Here is a 21,404-nt window from a genome sequence, read left to right on the forward strand (position 1 = left end):
CAATACTCTCTCTCTCTCTCTCTCTCTCTCTCTCTCTCTCTCTCACACACACACACACACACATTGGTAGTTTAGTACTTAGAATAGCTAAAAGGGTGATTTACATATATGTACATGGCACCCATTACTACCATTCTCCGCTTCATTTTTTCTGAGATTCATTTTCTCTTGGCACCCCAATTGTACAGATCTACATTCCACAACTTCGGTTCAGATGCCATCATCCGAATACCGCCCTTGGGTACTACTTCTATGTACACCCTTGGGGTCTTGTACTAAACCTTCTGTAATATGCTGCTATCTCATCTTCAAGTCATGAAATCTTCACTATCTGGAAAGATTATGCTTATATCTGCAGGTGGATTTCTGATTCAAGCAATAAATGATTAGATTACCCTCTCCTGCTTGTATAAGTTTGTCTAACACTAACTAGCTAGTTATTACATTCTATACAAGATTGTGGACGGAATAGCTACTACCCTCTCTTGCTTGAATGGATCAGAAAATTACTTTTAACAAACTGTTATATGCATATCAGTATTTTCAGTCCCTTTACATGTGACATGTCTTATAATGATCGGGCTAAAGTTACACTCTTTTTATGACAACTACGGAAATCACTTAATTTTCTTAAAGACTTTTGTGTTCTCAGTTATTAGTCTTGAGTTTAGGTGCAACTACTGTGTCCCTTTAAGCACAATGATATCAAAGAGCAAAGAGGCAGTAGCCTAGCCACCTTGTAGTTAGCTAGGCCAAACGATCATATATAGTTCTTGAGGTGTAATGGTAAACATGTTATAGAACCATGTTATATCAATTAATCTTGACCATATTCATTGTTAACATGTTATATCAGTAAGCAGTCCCCCTCGTTATCTCTCACATTCAATCTTTCCACACCTCATAGTTTTCATGTACATTAATTAGTAGACCTGCTTGTATTTGAATGTATAAGCTAAGCAATGTTGTAATGGTTTGGTGTGCGATTCTTTAGAAGTTCTAGCTTCAGAGATATCTAGTTTACTCCGGATTGTCCTCGGCAACAACCAAAGAGGAGCTAGAGATATCAAATATATGCATGGCACCCATTACCACTGTTATCTTATTCTTCCTTACCCAAATTCGTTTTCTGTTGACCCCGTCTTGGCCTCGTCCTACATTCCACAATCTCAGATATGGAATCCCCCTTCGCCCTTCTCCCTTGGTTTCTGGTTTTGTATACCCTCATCTCGCAAGCCTTATGTAGTATTTGGCACTCCACCATTTCCTGTTGATGCTAATTTGATCACTATTGGAGCAGCTCAAATAATCAAGATCTCTGTTTTCATAATAATTGTAATATGCACTTGTCATTTGTTTTTGAGCACTGGTAAAGTTTACATCCTCATAGTGAGGTTGTTAGAAACTATTGTCATGTTTCTTTTTATCAAAGGATAATAGGGGAGGAGAGTTTCAAGCTTGAGAAACAACAAAGAAAGCTTGCATAGTGACTGAGTACTACAACTCATGTATGGTCATGCCTCATCACCATCTTTTCACTATGGGAATCTGAGGACTACATGCATGTATTGGACTGATAGATCAAGTCATTGCTGCAATGCCACATCAATGTCAATTGTACACCATTTGTCCATTTCTTACTCCAAGTTCATCCTTCATCACCATCCTCAATCATCAGCAAGCATGCATTTGATTATACCGGCCTCAATCCACATTAGGAGCATATCTCCGAAAGGGTATTTGAATGTTTTAGGAGGCATTGAGTACCATACAAGTATCTGTGATCAAATGAAGTGATGAAACAACATAGCAAATTGATACAGGCAAAGAAGGAAATTCCCAATTCGACTTTGGTGCATGCAGCTTGCTTCTCGTTTTTTCGAAACTGTTTAGTTAATCAGACTGCTTGCTCAGTTGTTCTTGTTATATTAGGATTTATGTATACTTTATCTTTTATTATTTCACTAGTCCTATTAGGTTAAGGGTTTGTGTTCTATAAAAGCACTACTGCACTACTCTAGGATTGTGATAACAAGTACTACTGCAAATTATATCAACTCTCTCAAAAAGTACTGAAGAAGTCCTTTGAAACAGGCAAACATGACACCCATGACTACCCTTGTGAGGTTCGTTACCTCTGTTTACAAGTTTTTCATGAGCGCTGCGGAAGAAGCCGCAATCCAGGTCCCGGGTCCTGGTCATCGAAATCCAGCTATTTCTCTACAGCCTGCATATCTTCCATTAACCCCTCTCTCATTATCCTGATCTGCCTAAATAATGTATGGTCTTCTTAAGACATAGACCAAGGTTGATTACATATATGCTCATGGAATTGTTCCATTACTGCAGGTTTGACATGGAGGAGGAGCTAGCTTTAGGTGGCCTTGTACTTGAAACAATATGTTCATACATTTTTCCCTTGTATTTGTATCAAAAATATTTTAATTTTCATTGTATTTTGAACAGTATTTATGAGTTAGATCCCATCTGAGGTTTACAGAAACCAAACATAAGGAACTGATGTTTATATTTCTGAACAGTTTCTAGTGTTTGTATATAGTGTTTTTTTATTTTTTTATTTATGGATTGATTCTTATGATGACAGCTTTGAGCTCAGAGGCAACTCTATCCATACCTTGAGGAAAAGCAAGGAGCTTATCTTTAGGTAGGCCTAACAATACATCATCATAACCATGATTGTGTTTTAGTATGAGCATGTTAGGATCACAAAAGAGTGATGAAAACAAATATGGGGAGAACATCTAATTATAGTGATAGAGAGCATTTACCTCACATTTAAGCTGTAGGTTCTGTAAGGAGCAACACAAATCAGATCCAGTCGACTCATCCTCTTCATTAGACTTTCAATCTGATGTAGTTGAGGGTTAAATAATTACTTTGTTTTTCCTTCTGGCATTGGATGTTAGAAATTCCCATACTGCTTTCATCATCTGAGAGGTGAGGTTTCTCACTTCCTAGGCTTTTCCTGTGTATCACTGATGAGAAAATTCATCAATGGCCGAAAAACTCAAGTAATAAGTGGTTATGCGTAAGGTGAGCTTAAAACAATATGGTCTAAAACTTGTCAATAAAAGAGAGTAGTCTTGGTAGAGTGCTAGACTTGATGTGAAATTGTGGATGCTTTCTTTCCTTTTCAAAAGTACAGGAAGGAATCTTGAGAGACTAGCTAGAATCCAAGAGCTCTACCTCAAAGGGCCAAAAGTTGTTACACTCAATTTGGCTGATTAGCATAGCTTCTTACCAGAGTAAAGAAGAACAGAAAAAGTAGATACCAGAAGTGCTAACTATTGGTAAGAGACTTATATATAGCAATTCCCATCAGCTATAGTAAGAATATCATTAATCTCTGAGGTAACCAATTAAGGATGGCATAATTTGGCATTAACCCATTGGTTAAACCAATACATGGTGTACACGCTTTTATTCATTGTTGCCCATTGCACGCTAAGTACTAAAGCCAGACTTCAAAGTCAAGCAACCACTAAGCCTTATAAAGCACACTTCTATTAACATTAAGATCAAAAGTTCAACTACTTCAGCACTTCTGTAGGGATCAAAATCTTCATGGCACCCATCACCACCCTTATCTGCTTCATTCTTTCTCAGTTTCGATTTCTCTTCACCCCTCAGTACTACTCGCCAACATTCCACTACTTGGGGCATGATCAGAATCCTGGTTTATACACCCTTGGAGTCTTACCCTTTCTGTAAGTAATGCGCAGTCCTGACGAAATGACCCTTTTCAGTTCATCAATGTTTCGTCAGGGCGGTGGAGCTTGCTGCATACCTTATTCAGGCCATGGTATTGTTACAACATTGATGATCACATATTCCCTCTCCTAATATACGAGGCAATAGTATGCTGACTACTTTTTCTATGTATCTTTGTACCCAGGTTCAGTCACTGTTAGACATATATATAGAGTTAAATCCTTAAATCCCCTCTATGATGGTTACAGAAACCGTCCTTTGTATTTTTCAGAATGTAATGAGTTTTTACTTCACCCGGCCCCCTCAATCTTTTCAGTTTGGTTCTAGTTTTGAGCTTTGAATGTTAGATCAATCCCTCCCTCTAAGCATCTAGAATCTAAGCAATGAAACTACACCTAATTAACCAAACCACAGTTAGGTAGGCCTAACCATTCACCAACTTGAAGATTTAATTTGTAGGGTTTAATGAGAAAAAGAAATTGTAATCAAGGAATGTGGAATTGCAAACACATCTCTGTCATCTCATATCATACACAAAGTTTCTGCAAACATTCTTTTAGTTTTTTTCGATTAGAAAACATTCTTTTAGTTTTAGATAATGTGTTAACAACAAATTTGGAAAGTGGCTTGGTATAAAAAGTGTGTGCACGCAGAGGTCTTGATTCGTGAGGCTTGCGGGTCTGTTCTTCCTCTTGCACAATGGCAATTGAGGTTTGCTACCCACCTTTCTAGCATGACTCCACCGGAGGTTAGTGCACGAAGAAGAGTGTCGCACCTCACCGGAAAATGTCTCGTTCACAACAATCACTATGCCAACGTTTCAGCGATAGTGTATGTAACTTGTTCTAAACTTATACATCATGTTTTCGATGTGGAAGTTTAGTCACTAACTTTACCAATTTGTATTATTATCTCGGTTACTCTTCAATCAGCTCCTAAATCATGAAATATGACATGTACCTAGCTAACATTCTAACACCACGTAACCTATTTGTAAATGTCTCGTTTTTTTGGAAGATGATGAAAATCAAACATTCCTGTCTAACGACTTAACCCTTTTTTGTAACAATAGCACCATGGATCAACTATTTAACTAAGAAAGATTAACCAAATCACATATACTAAACCGATACATTAAACCTCTTGGCAGAGCAATTCAACCATTCATGTGATTTTCATATATGAATGAACTTTCGAACCTTCATAGTCAAAGCATAGAAAAAGATAATGAGAAAAGAACAGACGATGTCGTTCAGAGTTGCCAATCCCCATAAAGACTCCTCCTTCCAAGTTCCAACGTCAAAAAAAGTATCTCTCTCGTTTCAGAGTTGAAACTTAGAAAACCCAACAGAAGAGTTGCTAGGATCCTCCGTTTGGTCCTGTTTCTAGTACTTGAAGCTCACCTTTAAAAATCAGAAGAGAAGAAAAAAGATGCATCTATGGCCCTCAACGATAATCAGAGACTCCTTCAAGCTTGAATACTTGAGAAAGATGGAATGGAACCTTCACAGAATGAACAGCCAAAAAGCCTGGTCAAGTTCAGCCAATAAAAAACTGTTGGATACCCAGAAAGGTGCTTCAGGCAATGAAAATGTGGCAGAAATACCCTACTCAAAGGCTCATCCTACACAGATGCTTCTGTCCTTTTGTCTCTGCTGTGGAGGTATCTGACTTTACCTTGATCTCGTTTACTTTCACTTGCTTTTGTTACACTATTTGTATTGGAATTGAAATTTATGATATGGGATTCGAATTGTCTGCCGTCAGTTTGTGGAGGGGGGTTAACTAAATTTTGAAGATCAAGTCTGTGTTAACTTGAGTAGAAGAATTTTGTTAAAGTATGGGGCTTTAATGTGTATTCAGATATTTTCCGTGAGAAAGTATCTTTCTTTATGCTAAGCCATTGTCAATTACATACTGTAAAATGAAATAGGTGTCAGATCTTTACTTGTTATCTTGTTTAGCTTAAGCAGAAGGTTATGATTGTTAATATTTGATAGCTAATAGCTATGAGGCTAGATCTTCAGTTCTATGAATTGATAGGTTGGAGTCTTGTGAGCCTCCAAGACTTTAAAAAGTTGGTATTGGTTTCTTTGCCTCAATGTTTAGGATTTTCTGGTTAGATTGTTTGCCTAAAGTATTTAGGATAGTCTGGTTAGATGGTTTTGTTCAGTTTTTTGAAAAAGGAAAAAAAAAGAAAAAGATGTGGAGACTGGAGAGCCTGGTAACCCTGGTCGTTAAGGTCACAACTGAGGAGGTGACATGTCAATACCAATTAGACTAGATCCGGGTGTAAGCTTCATCTAGGAAATTAGGAGTGTAGCATGGGTTGTGGGTAGTGACCCAAAAACAAGGATTGAATTGGATATGTGCACTTATGTATTAAAGGAGGGGTTGCAAGCTAAGTTTCTTTTTTTCAAGTTCAGGGAAGAAGATGGAGTAGTTATAAGGAGTTCATGTTCTACCATTTTGTGGTGTATCGGAAAGGATAATTTCCTTCTCGAAATTTTCCATCTTCTTCCTTCAACTTGCACAGAAGTTCGAAGTTAGTCTCTTTGTGTTCCTTCAATAAAAAAATGTGCATGTTTAAAAGGTCTAGAAGTTTTGTTTACCAGTTTACAGTTTATTGATCAACTAGTTTACAGTCCAAGAAGTCTTCTAAACTAAAATGGTGATGAGGGCATTGAGGCATGACCGAAATGATAGTAGATTGTTTTCCTCTATCTAGGATAGTCCCAAAATTGGTGGACATTATTTTTTTAAATTGGTGGACATTCTGATGTTGGCAAAGCTGTTTCTTTCTGTTCTCATAAAACTCATTACTACTCCTGTGTGGTGATGTCTGCAAATGTGCAGAAACTGAGAAGTCTTTGACTTGAATTTACATATGCTAGTCTATCGTGCAGATTGAATTCATTATGAACTTTTTACCTAAATGTATAGGATGTAGTGTTAGTAATAGAAGGTAGTAATTGGCATATGTGGGGTAGTTGTGAAGGTTGACTGTGGTGATAAAGAGGATCATCATTCATATGTTTGCTTCTCCGGGTATACTTGTCATGGATCACTTACCTTCTATCTTTCTGACACCACTTTCCATCATAAATTCCCTCTCAATTCTTGCCTATTTCATGTCCATTATTTATTCCCAGCAGGTGTCTTTCAAATCATAGACTAATGAGTTCCCCTATTTCATGTTTCATTAACTTTATGATCACTTGGGTTATAAAATCTGGTTCATCTGATACATGTGTTCTTTTGTTTCAGCGTTTGGAGATCATGAAGAGAACTGAGAAAAATCCTTAGAGACTGAATATTAGTTGTTGCTTCAGTTAGTAAAACTGTACTGGTATGTTATCATTAGGATCTTCTTTCATTCATTGTATATGTACACAGAAATACAGACTCATCTCCAATTCTATAGTTTAAACTACACAAATATCATATGCATACAATTCCTTTCATGACATTATCTTATATCAATGATGGATACTACATGCTTTGAATAATAATCCGACGAATACCTCGACTGTGGCATGTCACCTGTACTCCTTAGCCTCAAACCTAGACCTCACAATTTCCTCATCGCAAGCTCAGCTCATAGACAACCCGCTAATCTACCGCATTGTGTTACGTGATATTTGTGGATAGTGACACAAGGATTGAGTTGGATATGTGCACTCATGTATTAGAGGAAATGCAAGCTAAGTTTCTTTTGTTCAAGTTCAGGGAAGTAGGTTGAGTAGTTACAGGATAAGTCTCCTTCTCGAAATTGTCCATCTTCTTCCTTCAACTTGAAAAGAAGTTTGAAGTTAGCCTTCATTTCTTCCTTCAATCAAATGATTTGCATGCTAAACAGGCCAAGAAGTTATGTTTACCAGTTTACACTTTATTGTTCAATTAGTTTACAGTCCAAGAAGTCTTGTTCAGCTAAAATGGTGACGATGCATGACTGAAAGGATAATAGGATATAGTAGATTGGTTTCCTCTATGGATATGTGTCTTAGAGTGATGTAGTCCAAAATTGGTGGACATTCTGATGTTGACAAAGCTGTTTCTTTTTCTATTCTCACAAAACTCATTACTGCTCCTGTGTGATTGTCTGCAAATGAGCAGAGAATCAGAAGTCTTAGACTTGAATTTTCGTATGCTAACCTACTGTGCAGATGGAACTCATTATGAACTATTTACCGAAATGTATAGCATGTGGTGTTAGACATAGAAGGTAGTAAATGGCATATGTGGGGGTAGTTGTGAAGGTAGTAAAGAGGATCATATGCTTGCTTCTGTTAGTATTCTTGTCATGGATCAATTACCTTCTATCTTTCTGACACCACCTTGGATCATAAACTCACTCAATTCTTGCCTATTATATCCATTATTTTTTCCCAGCAGGTGTCTTTCGTATCATAGACTAATGAGTTGATTGAGTTCCCTTGCCTATTTCATGTTTCATTAACTTTTTTTTGGTTTACGAAATCGGGTTCATCTGATACGTGTGTTCTTGTGTCCGCGTTTGGAGATCACGAAGAGAACTGAGAAAAATTCTTAGACTGAATACTAGTTGTTGCTTCAGTTAGTAAAACCTATACTGGTATGTTATCATTAGGATCTTCTTTCATTCATTATATATGTACACGGTAATACAGAGTAATCTCCAATTCTGTACCAGGGGTTTTGCTTTGTAGTTTTCTTTCTGTTGTTTTTCAATCAAAAAAAAACAAAAAAAGAACTCCAAATTCTGTAGTTTAAACTATACAAACATCATATGCACACAATTCCTTTCATGACATCATCTTACATTGATGATTTGATGGATACAATACTATGAATAATATTCCGACGGGTACCTCGACTGTGGCATGTTAGCTTCATACCTAGACTACTCAGAGTTTCCTCGTCAGAAACTCAGCTCAGCTCGAAGAAAACCGCTAATCTACCACGTCGCACGTTACGTGGTAGATTAGCGGGATGAGTTTGAGACTCTCTAGTCTTTACCGTTGTGTTGTATATGGTCCAAAATTCCAATGCATATGACCCCCCGCCATTATGGACAACCGCAACTGATACTGTACTTCTCATCCAACTCCAACTACCCAAAACCAACCTCATCAGTCATCATCACCAATAAGTAACTCTACTCCTACTACTTCCCAACCCTCCTCTCTCTTTCTCATTCTCACTCTTAATTTCACTCTCTTTCTTCGCTTCCAGGCCGAAAATGCCGCACCCGATTTCGGAGGCGAACGAGAAGAGCCCCTTCGGCGACTTAACCGCCGAAGAATTCTACTCCCGCCACTCCGTCTCTCACGGCTCCGAATACGTCACCAACCCCAGAGGACTCAAGCTCTTCACCCAGTGGTGGACCCCGCTCCCCCCGGCGGAGGTCCTTGGCGTCCTCGCCATCGTCCACGGCTTCACCGGCGAGACCAGCTGGTTCGTCCAGCTCACCGCCGTCAACTTCGCCAAGGCCGGCTTCGCCGTCTGCGCCATCGACCACCAGGGCCACGGCTTCTCCGACGGCCTCGTCGCCCACATCCCCGACATCAACCCCGTCGTCGACGACTGCATTTCCTTCTTCGAGTCCTTCCGTGCCCGCCACTCGCCGTCGCTTCCTTCCTTTCTGTACGCCGAGTCCCTCGGCGGCGCAATCGCGATTCTCGTCACGCTCCGCCGCGTGGGGCGGCCCTGGGACGGACTCATCCTCAACGGCGCCATGTGCGGGATCAGCGCCAAGTTCAAGCCGCCGTGGCCGCTCGAGCACCTCCTCTTCCTCGTCGCCGCCGTCATCCCGACGTGGCGCGTCGTCCCCACGCGCGGGTCGCTGCCGGAGGTTTCGTTCAAGGAGGAGTGGAAGCGGAAGCTGGCGCTGGCCAGCCCGAGGAGGCCGCTCGCCAGGCCACGCGCCGCCACGGCGCTTGAGCTGCTTAGAGTCTGCAAGGAGCTGCAGGGGAAGTTTGAGGAGGTGGAGGTGCCGCTGCTGATCGTCCACGGCGGCGACGACGTCGTCTGCGACCCCGCGTGCGTTGAGGAGCTATTCAAGCGCGCGTCGAGCAAGGACAAGACTCTGAGGATCCACCCCGGCATGTGGCACCAGCTAATCGGCGAGCCTCCGGAGAACGTGGAGTTGGTTTTCGGAGAAATGGTGGACTGGCTTCGTACCAGAGCTGAACGCGCCTCACGCGCCTCCGTTGATGGTGGTGCCTAGTCAGTCTCCTTGTTAGTCAAGCATAGACCAACTCCAGCGTGCCACGTGTCTGGTTAGATTTAAATAAAAATGAAATTGTCTGTTATGTATGAGCTTCCCAAGAGTAGTATATGTATCTATCAAATTTAAGATGATGATTTTGAGCTGTGATTTGTTGATTATTGCAATAACTGACTGACTATCTTAGAGTTCACGGTTTAAATCCCATTAATCTTATAAGATAGAAGAAAAAAATTGCAACTAAAGTGAAAAATGTTCCACATTGGATGTTAGAAACTTAGAATAGGTCACCCACATTAATAGGGGGATGATGAGAAAATAGAGATCATCAGGAAGCTATAGAGTTTCTCATTCTAGTTTCATTTTCTGAGAGAAAGAGTGAAAATGGATTCGACGATGATGTGGATTGTGCACAATGCAATGAACAAAGCTCATGCGAAAATGAAAACGAAAGGAGGGGTTCTTGAGCGGTTAAATGGGATTTCGAGGTTCTATGAATTGGCTGCAATGCAGTTGGAGGGGTGTTTAAAGTTTGTTCGAGAAGAAACCAGCTACATTCTTGAGAGCAGTGATGAACAGGTGCTTTCGGATTTGAGTGAGATTCGTGACCGCCTTCATTTGCGTCTCAAGGAGTCTGAGATGGCTATCAAGGACAAGGACAGGGAGTTGGCTTCTCTGAGGGCGAATCTCAACAAGCCTGTGAGGTCGAAGAGTGATCCTCTAGAGGAGTACATGGTTAGTAATCGAGTGAGTGAAGAGGATGATGGTAGAGATAGTGAGATCTGCGAGTTGAAGAATTCGGTTGATCAGCAGGTTTGGCATATCAGGCAACAGCTTGAGCCGGAGTACAAGTGTAAAGGTAAGGAAGGAAGTGCAGAGGTACTAGAAGGGTTGAACAATAAGAAGATTGAGCATTTGGATTCGGATATAGGGGTGTTGAAGGAGACTTTGGATCTTGCTTTTGGGAAAATGCAGAAGGCTATTTTTGGTTCTGAGGTGAGGCCAGTAGAGCAGCAATGGCAAGAGGCTGTGGAAAGAGATACAATTTCTGTTTTGCTTGAAGGGTTTATGAAGGATTTGCGAGAAACTGTTGAAGAGCATGTGTGCAAGAAGCAAGAGAAGCGGGTTTGTTTTGGCTTGAAGGAGTACTGGTCTGATTTGATGAATGAGGCTGAGAACTTGCGTCACGATTTAGAGCCTTTGGCTGTTCAAAATGAGGTGCCAAAGTGTAAGACGAGTCACGAGAAGAGTTCAGCAGATGATTCAGATCATGGAAAGCTTGAAAGGCAGCGGTCCTCAAAGGGTGAAGGACTTATGCAAGAACAAGATGAAGAGGAAAAGAAAGAGGAGGAAGGCCGCTTGGTTTCTAAGATGATAAAGAATCATGAATCAATTATCCAGAAGAAAAGTGCGGAGGCAGAAGAGCTGAATACTCTGAAGCGGGAAATTCTACGACATAAAGCGAATTTGTCTAGCAGGAGAGAAGAGGACACATTTGTGAAAAGAAGGATGCAAGAAGTTATGGTGAGGCTAGAGAAATTGAGAGATTGGGATGCCAAGTTGCAAGAGAGTTTTGCTAATTATGATAAGTTTGTTCATGGGCAAGAAACTCCTTCGGAGAAGAGGTCTCCAAAATCTGATGCAACTTTTTCTGAGAACTTGGAACTTGATACTTTGTCAGAGATATGGGAGAAGATGGATAAAGTCCCCTATGGAGTAGATGGAGAACACCAAAATGAGGGGAGGATGCTGAAGCAAGAACAAGACGAATCAAACTTCAAAAATTTTGTGATGAAAGAGATCTATGTTACTATTTTGGAAGGCTTAGTACAAGAAAAATGTATTGAGCTATATGATAATGAGTTGGAAAACCTGCTGTGGAGGGATCTATGCCAGGTTTTATTGACAGAAGTGATGAATCAGTGGAAAGAAAACACTGAGAGTAACAACATTGAATCTCAAACCAGGGAAGAGCTGTACTGCACTATTCACTACACAGTCCTTAGTGAGGCACTCAAGGATTATGGATCAAGTATTAACTTCGCATTAGCAGAGTCTCGCAATTTGAGGGCTGATAATAACTTAGAAGCTGCAATAAGAGAGGATATATGTTTGAATCTTTTCCGTGAAACAACTAAAGAATGGACTAAATGGAAAGCTGATTATGAAACTGCATACCTTCTAAGAGAAGATATAGACCAGCTAGTTTTTCATGAAACCATCAAAGGTATTATTGACACTTCGAGTTATCATAAGGCTCAACATCAAGATATTGTTGCCAGGAACTTTCTTCAAAGCGCGGAAAGTTTAGTTATGGAGGATATCTATATGGTTTTAATCAGAGAAACAATTAAGGAATGGTATACGGAGTTGAGTGCTTTTCATATGGAGAATATAATTAGGGAAGAAATATATCAATTTGTCATTGTTGAGGCCTTGAAAGATGCATTTGTCCTGTTTAAGGAAGAAGCTGATTCTGGGAATCAGGACAAATTCTCTAAGGCTATTCTTTCCACAAACCATTTACACAATAATAGACAGGTCAGTAGTTCAGATGAAAATGTGAATGAAAAGATTGGTTCTCGTTTGTGCTGTTTAGAAGTTGAGGAAAACATGGAGCAAAGTGAAAGTTTTGAAATGAAGGGATACAATGCAGACCTTGACTTTGTAAGTTTGGAATGTGAAGCAGGTCAGCTGGGTTCTAGTGTCGGCATAATGGTTGGTGATTCTGAGAAGGATTATAATCAAGTGCCTTTGGAAGTAGGTTCTATACATTACGAAAAGTTGACTTATTGCCAGCCAAAAGCATATGAAAAGGTGCTGACAAATCCATCTGACTCTATGTTTACACCTTTCCTCCAACTTTCAGAAGAGTTGGTGAATTTTCAGCACACTACAAACGAAAAGTTGGATGTGAACTTCTCAAGGTATTGTTCTGTAAACAAATACTTGCTAGTAAGCTTTGATTAGAGTAGGTAGTCTTGCATAACACCTTATGATGGTGCCAGCAGTAGTCTATGAATTCACTGTAGAACAGTGATTGTACTTAATTTTCTTGCAGTCTCTGATTCTTGTCTTGTAAACTAATATTATGATATGAAATTATTAGTTGCGCCTCATAGGCTCATACGAAAACTTTTAGCTAATGTTAGTGTTATTGTCTCGTTAGTGCAGGTTAACATGAAATGCCATTTCATAATGCAAGATAGATACCAGGATTTGGATGCTTTTGTAATAGCATTCAGTAGTTTCAGATGTCTATATATTAAAATTTACAATTTGTTTTCGTCTACTTTGAACGCTAGAGTTCTAACTTCCCATTTCTCATCTTCAAATCAAAGTCCGCATCTAGAGGTTCACTGGAGTTCATTTTTGTATACTAATCAGACTGCTCTTCTACCCTTTGACAGAATGGACAGCATGAAGCATCATGTAGATAAACTTGCTGTACTGGTTTCTTCCTTACGAAAAGAGAAATCGCTTTATAAGGAAGCTTTTAGAAGGAGATGTCATGATCTCTGGAAGGCTGAAACTGAGGTTCTAAACAGCAGTTATAATAATGTCTTGGTTTTGAGTTGCTTCTCAAATTGATCATATTGAGTTTAAGATTTGATTGACTTTTATATGGGGTTTATGTAGGTGGATCTTCTGGGCGATCAAGTTGATGTTCTACTAGGTCTTCTTGAGAAAATATACACAATACTGTATCCTCATTCACCAGTTCTGCAGCAGTATATTGAGGTAAGATGTGTGGCTTAGTATTCGCGATATTCTACTAGTTCTTTCCAAATAGTTCTTTCTTAGTCAATGTGCTGCGTTGGATGCAATAATTTCTTGAAGTCTCCACCAAGTCAATTGGTTTTGGTTTGGATGTGTAGCTTAAATATTAATTTCCTTGGAGTTTTGATTCTCACTCAGGTTTTCTATAGGTCTCGGACATCTTAGAGTTGATGAAGAAGGAACTTAATGGCGTTTTCAAAGCTTCTGAAGATTGACTTTGTGTGGAAGCAGAACAGAAAGGAAAGGAGCTACCAAAATAAACAACAGAATGTAAAATACGGCAGGAGAAGACAAATAGGAAGCCAACAAGGAGAAAGAAACAGTTCTGCAACATTGAAATGTAAGACGGTGAACTATACTATGTTTGGATGAACATCCAAAAGCAAAACTAAAAATGCAGCTGTGATTGTTCATGTGTGTTACCTTGATGTTTTCAAGCAGGTTTCTCCGCCATCTACTTCTTGTCTTTTTCAACTCAGTGAAGGATATATATGAAACAAGTCCATTAAAGATATCCAGTTATTGATTGTTTGATCATTCTACGCTGTCATGGCCACTCTAATTCATATAGGCTTGTATTCTCTTTTAGTTCTAGCTCTTCACACTAACTTTGTAAACCCTTTGTACCAAGTTAGTGCAGTCACAGCACCAGCACCAGCACCAGCACCAGCACCAGGTCCAACAGCGCCGGTCCCAGCACCAGGTCCAACAGCGCCAGTCCCAGCACCAGGTCTAACTGCACCAGTCCCAGCACCAGCTCCAGCAGCGCCAGTCCCAGCACCAGCTCCAGCAGCACCAGTCCCAGTCCCAGCACCAGCTCCAGCAGCACCAGTCCCAGTCCCAGCACCAGCTCCAACATCCCCAGCCCCAGCACCAGCTCCAAGTTCAACACCGCCAGTCCCAGTACCAAGTGTTACACCCAGTAGTCCACCACCGCCACAAGTCATAATACTACCACCACCACCTCCCAAGAAAAAAGGGTCTAAAGGACTGAGTGGTGGACAGAAGGCAGGGATAGTTTTCGGAGTGCTAATAGGGGCAGGGCTGCTCGGTTTTGGTGCCTTTGTGTACAAGAAACGAAGTGATAATGTGAGAAGAGGAAGATTTGGAATTGCAGCTAGGACAACCATGCTTTGAGTACATCTTTACTATAACATACAGTTGGAAACTGAGATAGGTAGGAGACCAGGAGACCTACATTTTGTTAACTCAATTATTTGTTTGTTTCACTGTTTGAATGGAGGCTTTTCATTTGTGTAACTCTTTTTTTATAAGAAAATTTGGATTTTGCAATAAGTAGTGTGTCTTAAACCACAATTACCAATACTAGAGAAAGTATTTGTAACACCCTCTTGTAGATTATCTCTAATCCCTAATAAAGCTTTCGCCGCAAGCCAACTGCTGTCTAAAATTACGTCGTGATTATCATTTGATTCATTTCATTTACTACACTATTATTTCTCTGGACACAAACACCATATCAAGTATCAGCATGAAAAACACATCAGGAGAGAATTCCATGAACAGTTTCAAACAAAAAATAAATAAATACTGATTTAGGGATAAAATGGTAATTGTACTAGTAAACATGTTTTTTTTTTTTTGGCGAGTACTAGTAAACATGTTTAACAGATTGAATTGCCTTTCATTTTGTTTGATTGTTTGAGCGGCTGAAATGCTGAATCCTCAGAAGTTAACAATCTCGGTTACTCAGGTATGTGTTTTCCCTCTGATTTGTATTACTGCATTGGAAGTGTACATGAAGTTTTATTCTTTGATAAAAAGAAATATATCGGAATGGGTTAGATTCCTTTAATCAGATAGATCTGTGTCACTATAATGTAATGTCCACATTCATTTTGATTCTGTGAGTATGCAATGCAAAAATCACAATCCACAAACTTCGTTTCTATCAAATTGTTAAAGGGCTATCTGAAACTGTTTTTCTTGACTATCTGAGGCTCTTGTTAGTGTCACCAGCCGAAAACTTTTTGATGTAGTTGGGAGGGAGTTAGATGAGGAATTAGAGAAAGGCACTGATCATTTATTCTGTTTTCTTTTTGGCTAGCTCATTGAAAATTTCATTTCAAAACCACGAAAAATGGCACTAGTACTGGATAGAAAGAACGTTTTTTTACCTGGTTTTCGCATTCTACATATGGTTAAGCTTGCACAGCAAGCCAATCTGCAATAGCCTTGGCATTTCTAGGCACGTACTCGGTACTACTGCACTACAACTCCATCTACATTCACTTCTCAAACTCAGATTGAAGTCTATCTGACTCGGAGGTTAGATTTTCAACTTGATCCAAAGGTTGTTGCTTTTCTTTCTGTTACTTTGATTCGAAAGTAGCTGCTTCAGCTTCAGCCAGACTTAACTTTCCTTGCATTTAGAACAATCTGCAACAGAAATCCAACTAGTCACCTCCCTTTTCTTAAAAATTTATTAGACCACAACTTATCAATTATGCACTCCACCTAGCCATCATCAAATGTTGTAATAGAGGCCAGGCCAACTTAACTTACAGCAACAAAATAGGAAAACCAAATTGACCACACAATAGTAGTCCAAGGACACTGGAACAAGAAATGTTTAATAGTTCAGGGAACTCCTGACATATTGGGTACAGTTATGATGAGGTCACAACCAGTTCGGCACCGCTTAACCATGGTATAAGTAGCATTAGTAGAAATTTAAGAGAAAATGATTAACTTCAGGAAGGGATTAATTAGGCATTCCAACTACACTGAGGCTTGAGATGCAATTTTATCTGTGAGAGCGGCGGCTAGATTGTAAGGACTGCAACTTTCTGTCGTTATGAATTGTATGCAATGGCTACATGATCTAATGGTATGCGCACCCTCTTTCTTATAAATTAAGTAGGAGGCAACACTTAGCTTTTAGCTTTAAGCATTCGTTACTTAACTTATGAACTGCTAGAGCTTGAGACCATCAACTAGTCTGGTCAAGAATGATATTCGAGGGGAAATATATGGTAACAACCAGCTTTTGTGCCAAACGTTTTAATAGCAAGAGAGGACTTCCTGTGACTATCTATAGTTGATTAACTCAAATGTCTCTAAATGGTTTGGTTACAGATATCCTTCGACATGTTCAATTGTAGGAAATTGAATTCGGAATTTCTTAACCCGCCTAGAGACCGCCTAGACCCTCCGCCTAGAGGATTTTTAAAACACTGCTATAAAGTATAACTACACATCATGACTGCAAAGACCATGTTTTCAGAAATAGCTCTTTTCATTCAGTGTGGTACATTTGTAACATGAAGAATGGAAGTCAACAAGAACATAACACAATTCGACAACTACTATGTCTCAAGCAAGAAGTTCAGCAGATCTTGACTGCTACAAGAAATTTTACCGCAACTTTACAAATATGGCTTTCATGTGATGCTTCCAAGTTTAGCATTCACCAATGGATGGCGTTTTACTGGCCTAGTGATCTAAAAGCACATGTTCTTTTTGTCCAACTATAGCAGCTAAACTTAAACAAGCCAAAGAGGAAGCAGAGAAGGACAATTCTGATCTTTTTGCTCAAATGGAAGTGGAATTTCAGAGAAAACTTGCAGAGGTAAGCACGGTAGTTCTGAAATTTAAAGAGCATCAAGAAAAATGTATTAGTCTTATAATACCACCACCACCAGTCAACAGAAATTATAAATTTCATATAGTCAGAGTAATTTATGGAAATCAGCTTAATTTTTGGAGATTTGAAGTTTTATATGCCGATTTATTCAACTGATTCTAACATCTCGATCAAATTTCCTAATATCTGTATATTGTTCAGCTATGCCATTTTTCGTTTCTGAGGTTGGTGCATTCTAGAAAAATCTAAATGTTTTGGCATTGTTCATATTAAATAGGGAGGTGGACATTCAGGTCCTAATCTGAAGAAAATTGAGCAAGAGACAAAGGCAAAAATCCATCATTTGAAGAATAATGCTGCAAGAATATCAAATGACATTGTGCAGATGCTTTTGGAATATACAACTATGACCAACTAAGATCATGCATGGCTTGTATGTACTCTACCGTTTTACTTCTATTTTTTTTCTCATTGGAAGTAGATTTGTTGATTCCACTATTTCTGTACTCTACCTCTTGGGAAGGTTTTGCTGAATCTTCCACCTAAGAGTCATCATATTACTGTAAGTTCATGCTAGAAATGAAATATGTGGATGTCTTGAAGGATTTGCTCCCCCACAATTCCACAAGCAAGGAGTCCTACAGCAACCAGTACTGGCCTTGTTCTCGATAAAGTCTTTCCATCAGAAGCACCATCTCTTTCTTTATCATGCATTGCCCATGCCATTGCTGGTGGAAGAACTCCATATAGCATTGTCATACAATACCCTCCCTGATCCACGATTAATATGTTCAGTCATGTACAAAACCAGCATTTAACTGCATACTATTAGCTATTCCTGCAAAGCATTTGGATTTGTTTTATCTTGCAAGCTTAGTGTCAGTACATACTGCAATGTCCATTCTCAACGGAAAAAAAAAAAAAAAAAAACTTACAGCAATGTCTGTGGCAGTAGAGAATGCATCAGGAATAGTAGTCGACACAAAAAGAGATGGAACAACAACCAATGCCACTGATGTAAAGCTAACATTTTTCCCAGCCCACCATTCCCTTAGATTAAAGGGTATGTTTGGATTCTGTTACATACATAGTTGAACAATATGCTAGTGCCTTAGATGCATGCTGAGGAAAACTGTTACCAACTGCCACACATTAGGGGCTTTTAAATAGTTACCTGCAGTGTTTGTGTGAGGGGAGAATTCGACAACAGGCTATTTAGTTGTTCTTTGAAAAACTCAGAGAAGCCAAGAAGAGTGCCAATCAGTGATGTTCCAACTGCAAGGAGAGAAAAGGCTTCTACCATATATGAAACCCCACTCCATTTCACCCTGAACAAGTTTCAGGTTGGTATTTAACTACAGTTAATCACAGCCTCATGAATTTGGGTAGACTTTTCACTTAAGCTGTGCTTACCATAGTGAGTTAATCATTTTGTCTCAAAGTAAGATCATGTTTTATAAGGAAATTCAACAGGTTTGGAATACCTCATAAGCAATTCAACAGGGTCAACCATTTGGTCAGCTTGGACAGATAGGCCAAGAGCAATTGCATCCCAAACAAGTAATCCTAGCAATGGAACAAGACTACCAAGAACCACCGAAATCCTTAAGCGTTTAAGATCACTGCCCAAATATGCACAAAGAACTGCAAAGGGAGATAAAATGCCATGACATAGGAGGTCTCAATATTGCTTGCTGAACAAAAAACAAGTATTTATGCGCCAGAAAGAATATATATTCCTTTACCAGGTGCTAGATCATGATACACCAAAGAAAATATTATGACAGGTATTGTAGGCGGGACTTTTCCCCAATCTCCACTTCCTTCTGGTCCTGACCAACCTCCAAACATAACTGCTAGCACCTCTATTGCTACTAGTAAACCTGTGAATCATATTCTTATTTCAGATTTGAAAAAAAAATCCATACATATATGTATGCACTAGTATTCTTACAACCATGTAATGCAGGTTTGGTGCAGATATTGTTACCTATCATTGAAGCAGTGAGCAGTTGGTTAACTTGATCCGTAGCTCGAGTCCCACCAATGGAGATGAGAAGAGTGAAAACTGTAGTGAAAAAGATGCCAGAAACTGGAGCTGGGAGATTGATAAGGTGAAAAAGGATCTCCCCTGACTTGGAACTGTAAGCAACCATGGAAGTATAACCTAAGAAAATGTAAACTAGAGAGGCTAGAATTCCACCCCAGTCTCCTAGAGTCTCTTGGGCCATAGTCCTAATTGAAATGACCTCCAACTCATTCTCTTTGTCTTCCTTTCCCTTCTTCCTCCTCATGCTTACATTGATTTCAATAAGTAAAAGTGCCTCAATCAGGAGAAACCCCCAACATATTACCATGGATATTGAACTTGGAATCAATCCCTACAACATAAAAAAGTGCTTGTGAGTACTTCAACTTGTATTTCTACACTCCTTAGTACAACAAATGTAAAGCTAAACAAAAAGAAAGGCGTTCTGTTCATATCAGAAGTAACTTCAAATCATTTTATATTCTCTCAGACTATGGCCATCAAATTCTTTCACCAAATTAAATGTCACATGTCACAAACATTATCACATGGATCACCTATTGACAAAAATTGGGTAAATAAATTAAACCAGATGAGACTGAGAGGGAGGCAGTTACTGCTGGAGAAGCTTTTTCTGGGAGTGCAAGAATCCCTGTGCCTATACTAGTACCAATTATCAAAGCAACTGCCCCTGCAATAGTTCCTTTTTTCTTATTGGGATCTTTGATGGGCTTTACATCCAAGCTTAACCGTATGACACTTGTCTTTGCCTTCTTTGGATAACCATTTCGAGTAAACAATGAAGTTTGCTGCAGCTGCAGCTGTTTGTTATAGGAACAAGCATGATAGCTGTAGAGAGTGGCAAAAAAATATGATCATAGCATTTGATATCATAAAAAATAATAATAATAATAAATAAAATAAAAGGATGGAGCTGCAGATTAAGGAACGAGAGAATGGGAGTTACATGCTTCATACATCCTGAAATTTATGCATTTGCTTTGGCAATTTTGATGAAGTACTGTTGCCCATGATTGATTTCTCTTTGAATTGGAGTGGCTTATTGTGTGTAAGGAGGTAGATGAAATCATGTAATTTGAATCCATACTGTAGGTGTCTGTAAGAATGAGATCAGAGAGAAGTTTAGGAGATGAGTCTGTAAACTGAGGTTCAGGTTTTCCAAGAATCTTGGAAGTGAACAGTGATTGGTCTGTGGCCAAGAAAAAGGGGTCCATGGAATTTGTTAGTTTATCTAGATTCTAGTGGAGAGGAGAATGTTTATTTATGAACTATTTATCAGTTAAATTAAGACCATAGACTTCCCTTCTCATATTATTTTTGTAAAGATTCCAACGCTTTATTGAAACTGAGCATCATCTAATCTTCTATGTTAGGGAAAATGAAAATCAACTAAACAATATCTGATTTATTGCCCCTTCTAAACTTTCATGTTGTGACACCAATCCAATTTTGGTTCCAGCCGTCTATAACACGAATTTTCTCGAATGATGCTAAATTATCAAAACTCACTTTCTCATTCCATACCCAAAAATTTATAAACTTTCTAAATTACCACAATATAACTTTTTTTTTTCGAAAAGGTTACCACAGTATAACTTATTCCATAGCAAAAGGGCAAACTATCAATTGCTAAGTTTAGCACAACTATAAAATATAAATAAAACAAACTGGAGATCTTACAAAATACACTGCATATATTGCATGATATAGATGTCCAAAAACCAACAAGACAAAATACTCATACAGACTCATCGCATGTCTATTGTTCCATTAAAAGATTGAAAAGGCAACAAAGAGGGTAAAGGCGGAACTACTCATTGAAATATATATGCCATCTGTTTTGCCACTTATCACCGTTATCGACAACTTGTACCAAAATTGGGTCGACTGTCAATAACTAAGATACTAATGTGATAGTTTTCATAAGTAAGGTATGAAATTTACTTGAATAATGCGTGACTTGACTTTAATTCACAAATTTTGTATATGATTCTTTTTCCATAAATATATTGTTTGTGTTGTTATTA

General features: G+C 39.1%; 4 protein-coding genes and 1 non-coding gene across 5 annotated transcripts; 4 read left to right on the forward strand and 1 right to left on the reverse strand.

The window, feature by feature from the left end:
• The first annotated feature begins 4,957 nt into the window (after window positions 1-4,957).
• On the forward strand, window positions 4,958-7,194 carry LOC101297959. Its single transcript, XR_185256.1, has 2 exons — window positions 4,958-5,395; window positions 7,000-7,194. It is a non-coding gene; the product is annotated as an uncharacterized LOC101297959 (transcript).
• Window positions 7,195-8,953: 1,759 nt separating this feature from the next.
• Window positions 8,954-10,062, forward strand: LOC101298255 (monoglyceride lipase-like). The gene has a single exon (XM_004307343.1). It carries the CDS (start codon window positions 8,954-8,956, stop codon window positions 9,938-9,940), a length of 987 nt encoding a protein of 328 aa, XP_004307391.1. The 3' UTR covers window positions 9,941-10,062.
• A 262-nt stretch (window positions 10,063-10,324) lies between these two features.
• On the forward strand, window positions 10,325-13,935 carry LOC101298471. Its single transcript, XM_004308744.1, has 5 exons — window positions 10,325-10,793; window positions 10,830-12,867; window positions 13,351-13,477; window positions 13,580-13,681; window positions 13,870-13,935. Exons 1-5 carry the CDS (start codon window positions 10,325-10,327, stop codon window positions 13,933-13,935), a joined length of 2,802 nt encoding a protein of 933 aa, XP_004308792.1.
• Window positions 13,936-16,942: 3,007 nt separating this feature from the next.
• On the forward strand, window positions 16,943-17,745 carry LOC101298757 (V-type proton ATPase subunit G-like). The gene is made up of 3 exons (XM_004308745.1): window positions 16,943-16,991; window positions 17,221-17,312; window positions 17,605-17,745. The coding sequence occupies exons 1-3, from the start codon at window positions 16,943-16,945 to the stop codon at window positions 17,743-17,745; spliced, it is 282 nt and encodes a 93-aa protein (XP_004308793.1).
• Window positions 17,069-20,388, reverse strand: LOC101299044 (tyrosine-specific transport protein 2-like). The gene is made up of 9 exons (XM_004308746.1): window positions 20,335-20,388; window positions 19,974-20,177; window positions 19,318-19,708; window positions 19,073-19,210; window positions 18,812-18,971; window positions 18,502-18,655; window positions 18,263-18,403; window positions 17,840-18,098; window positions 17,069-17,327 (listed from the first exon to the last, which is right to left on the reverse strand). Exons 1-8 carry the CDS (start codon window positions 20,386-20,388, stop codon window positions 17,901-17,903), a joined length of 1,440 nt encoding a protein of 479 aa, XP_004308794.1. The 3' UTR covers window positions 17,069-17,327; window positions 17,840-17,900.
• Window positions 20,389-21,404: the final 1,016 nt, after the last annotated feature.

Source organism: Fragaria vesca, linkage group LG7 (assembly GCF_000184155.1).
Source record: "Fragaria vesca subsp. vesca linkage group LG7, FraVesHawaii_1.0, whole genome shotgun sequence".
NCBI classification, from domain to species: domain Eukaryota; kingdom Viridiplantae; phylum Streptophyta; class Magnoliopsida; order Rosales; family Rosaceae; genus Fragaria; species Fragaria vesca.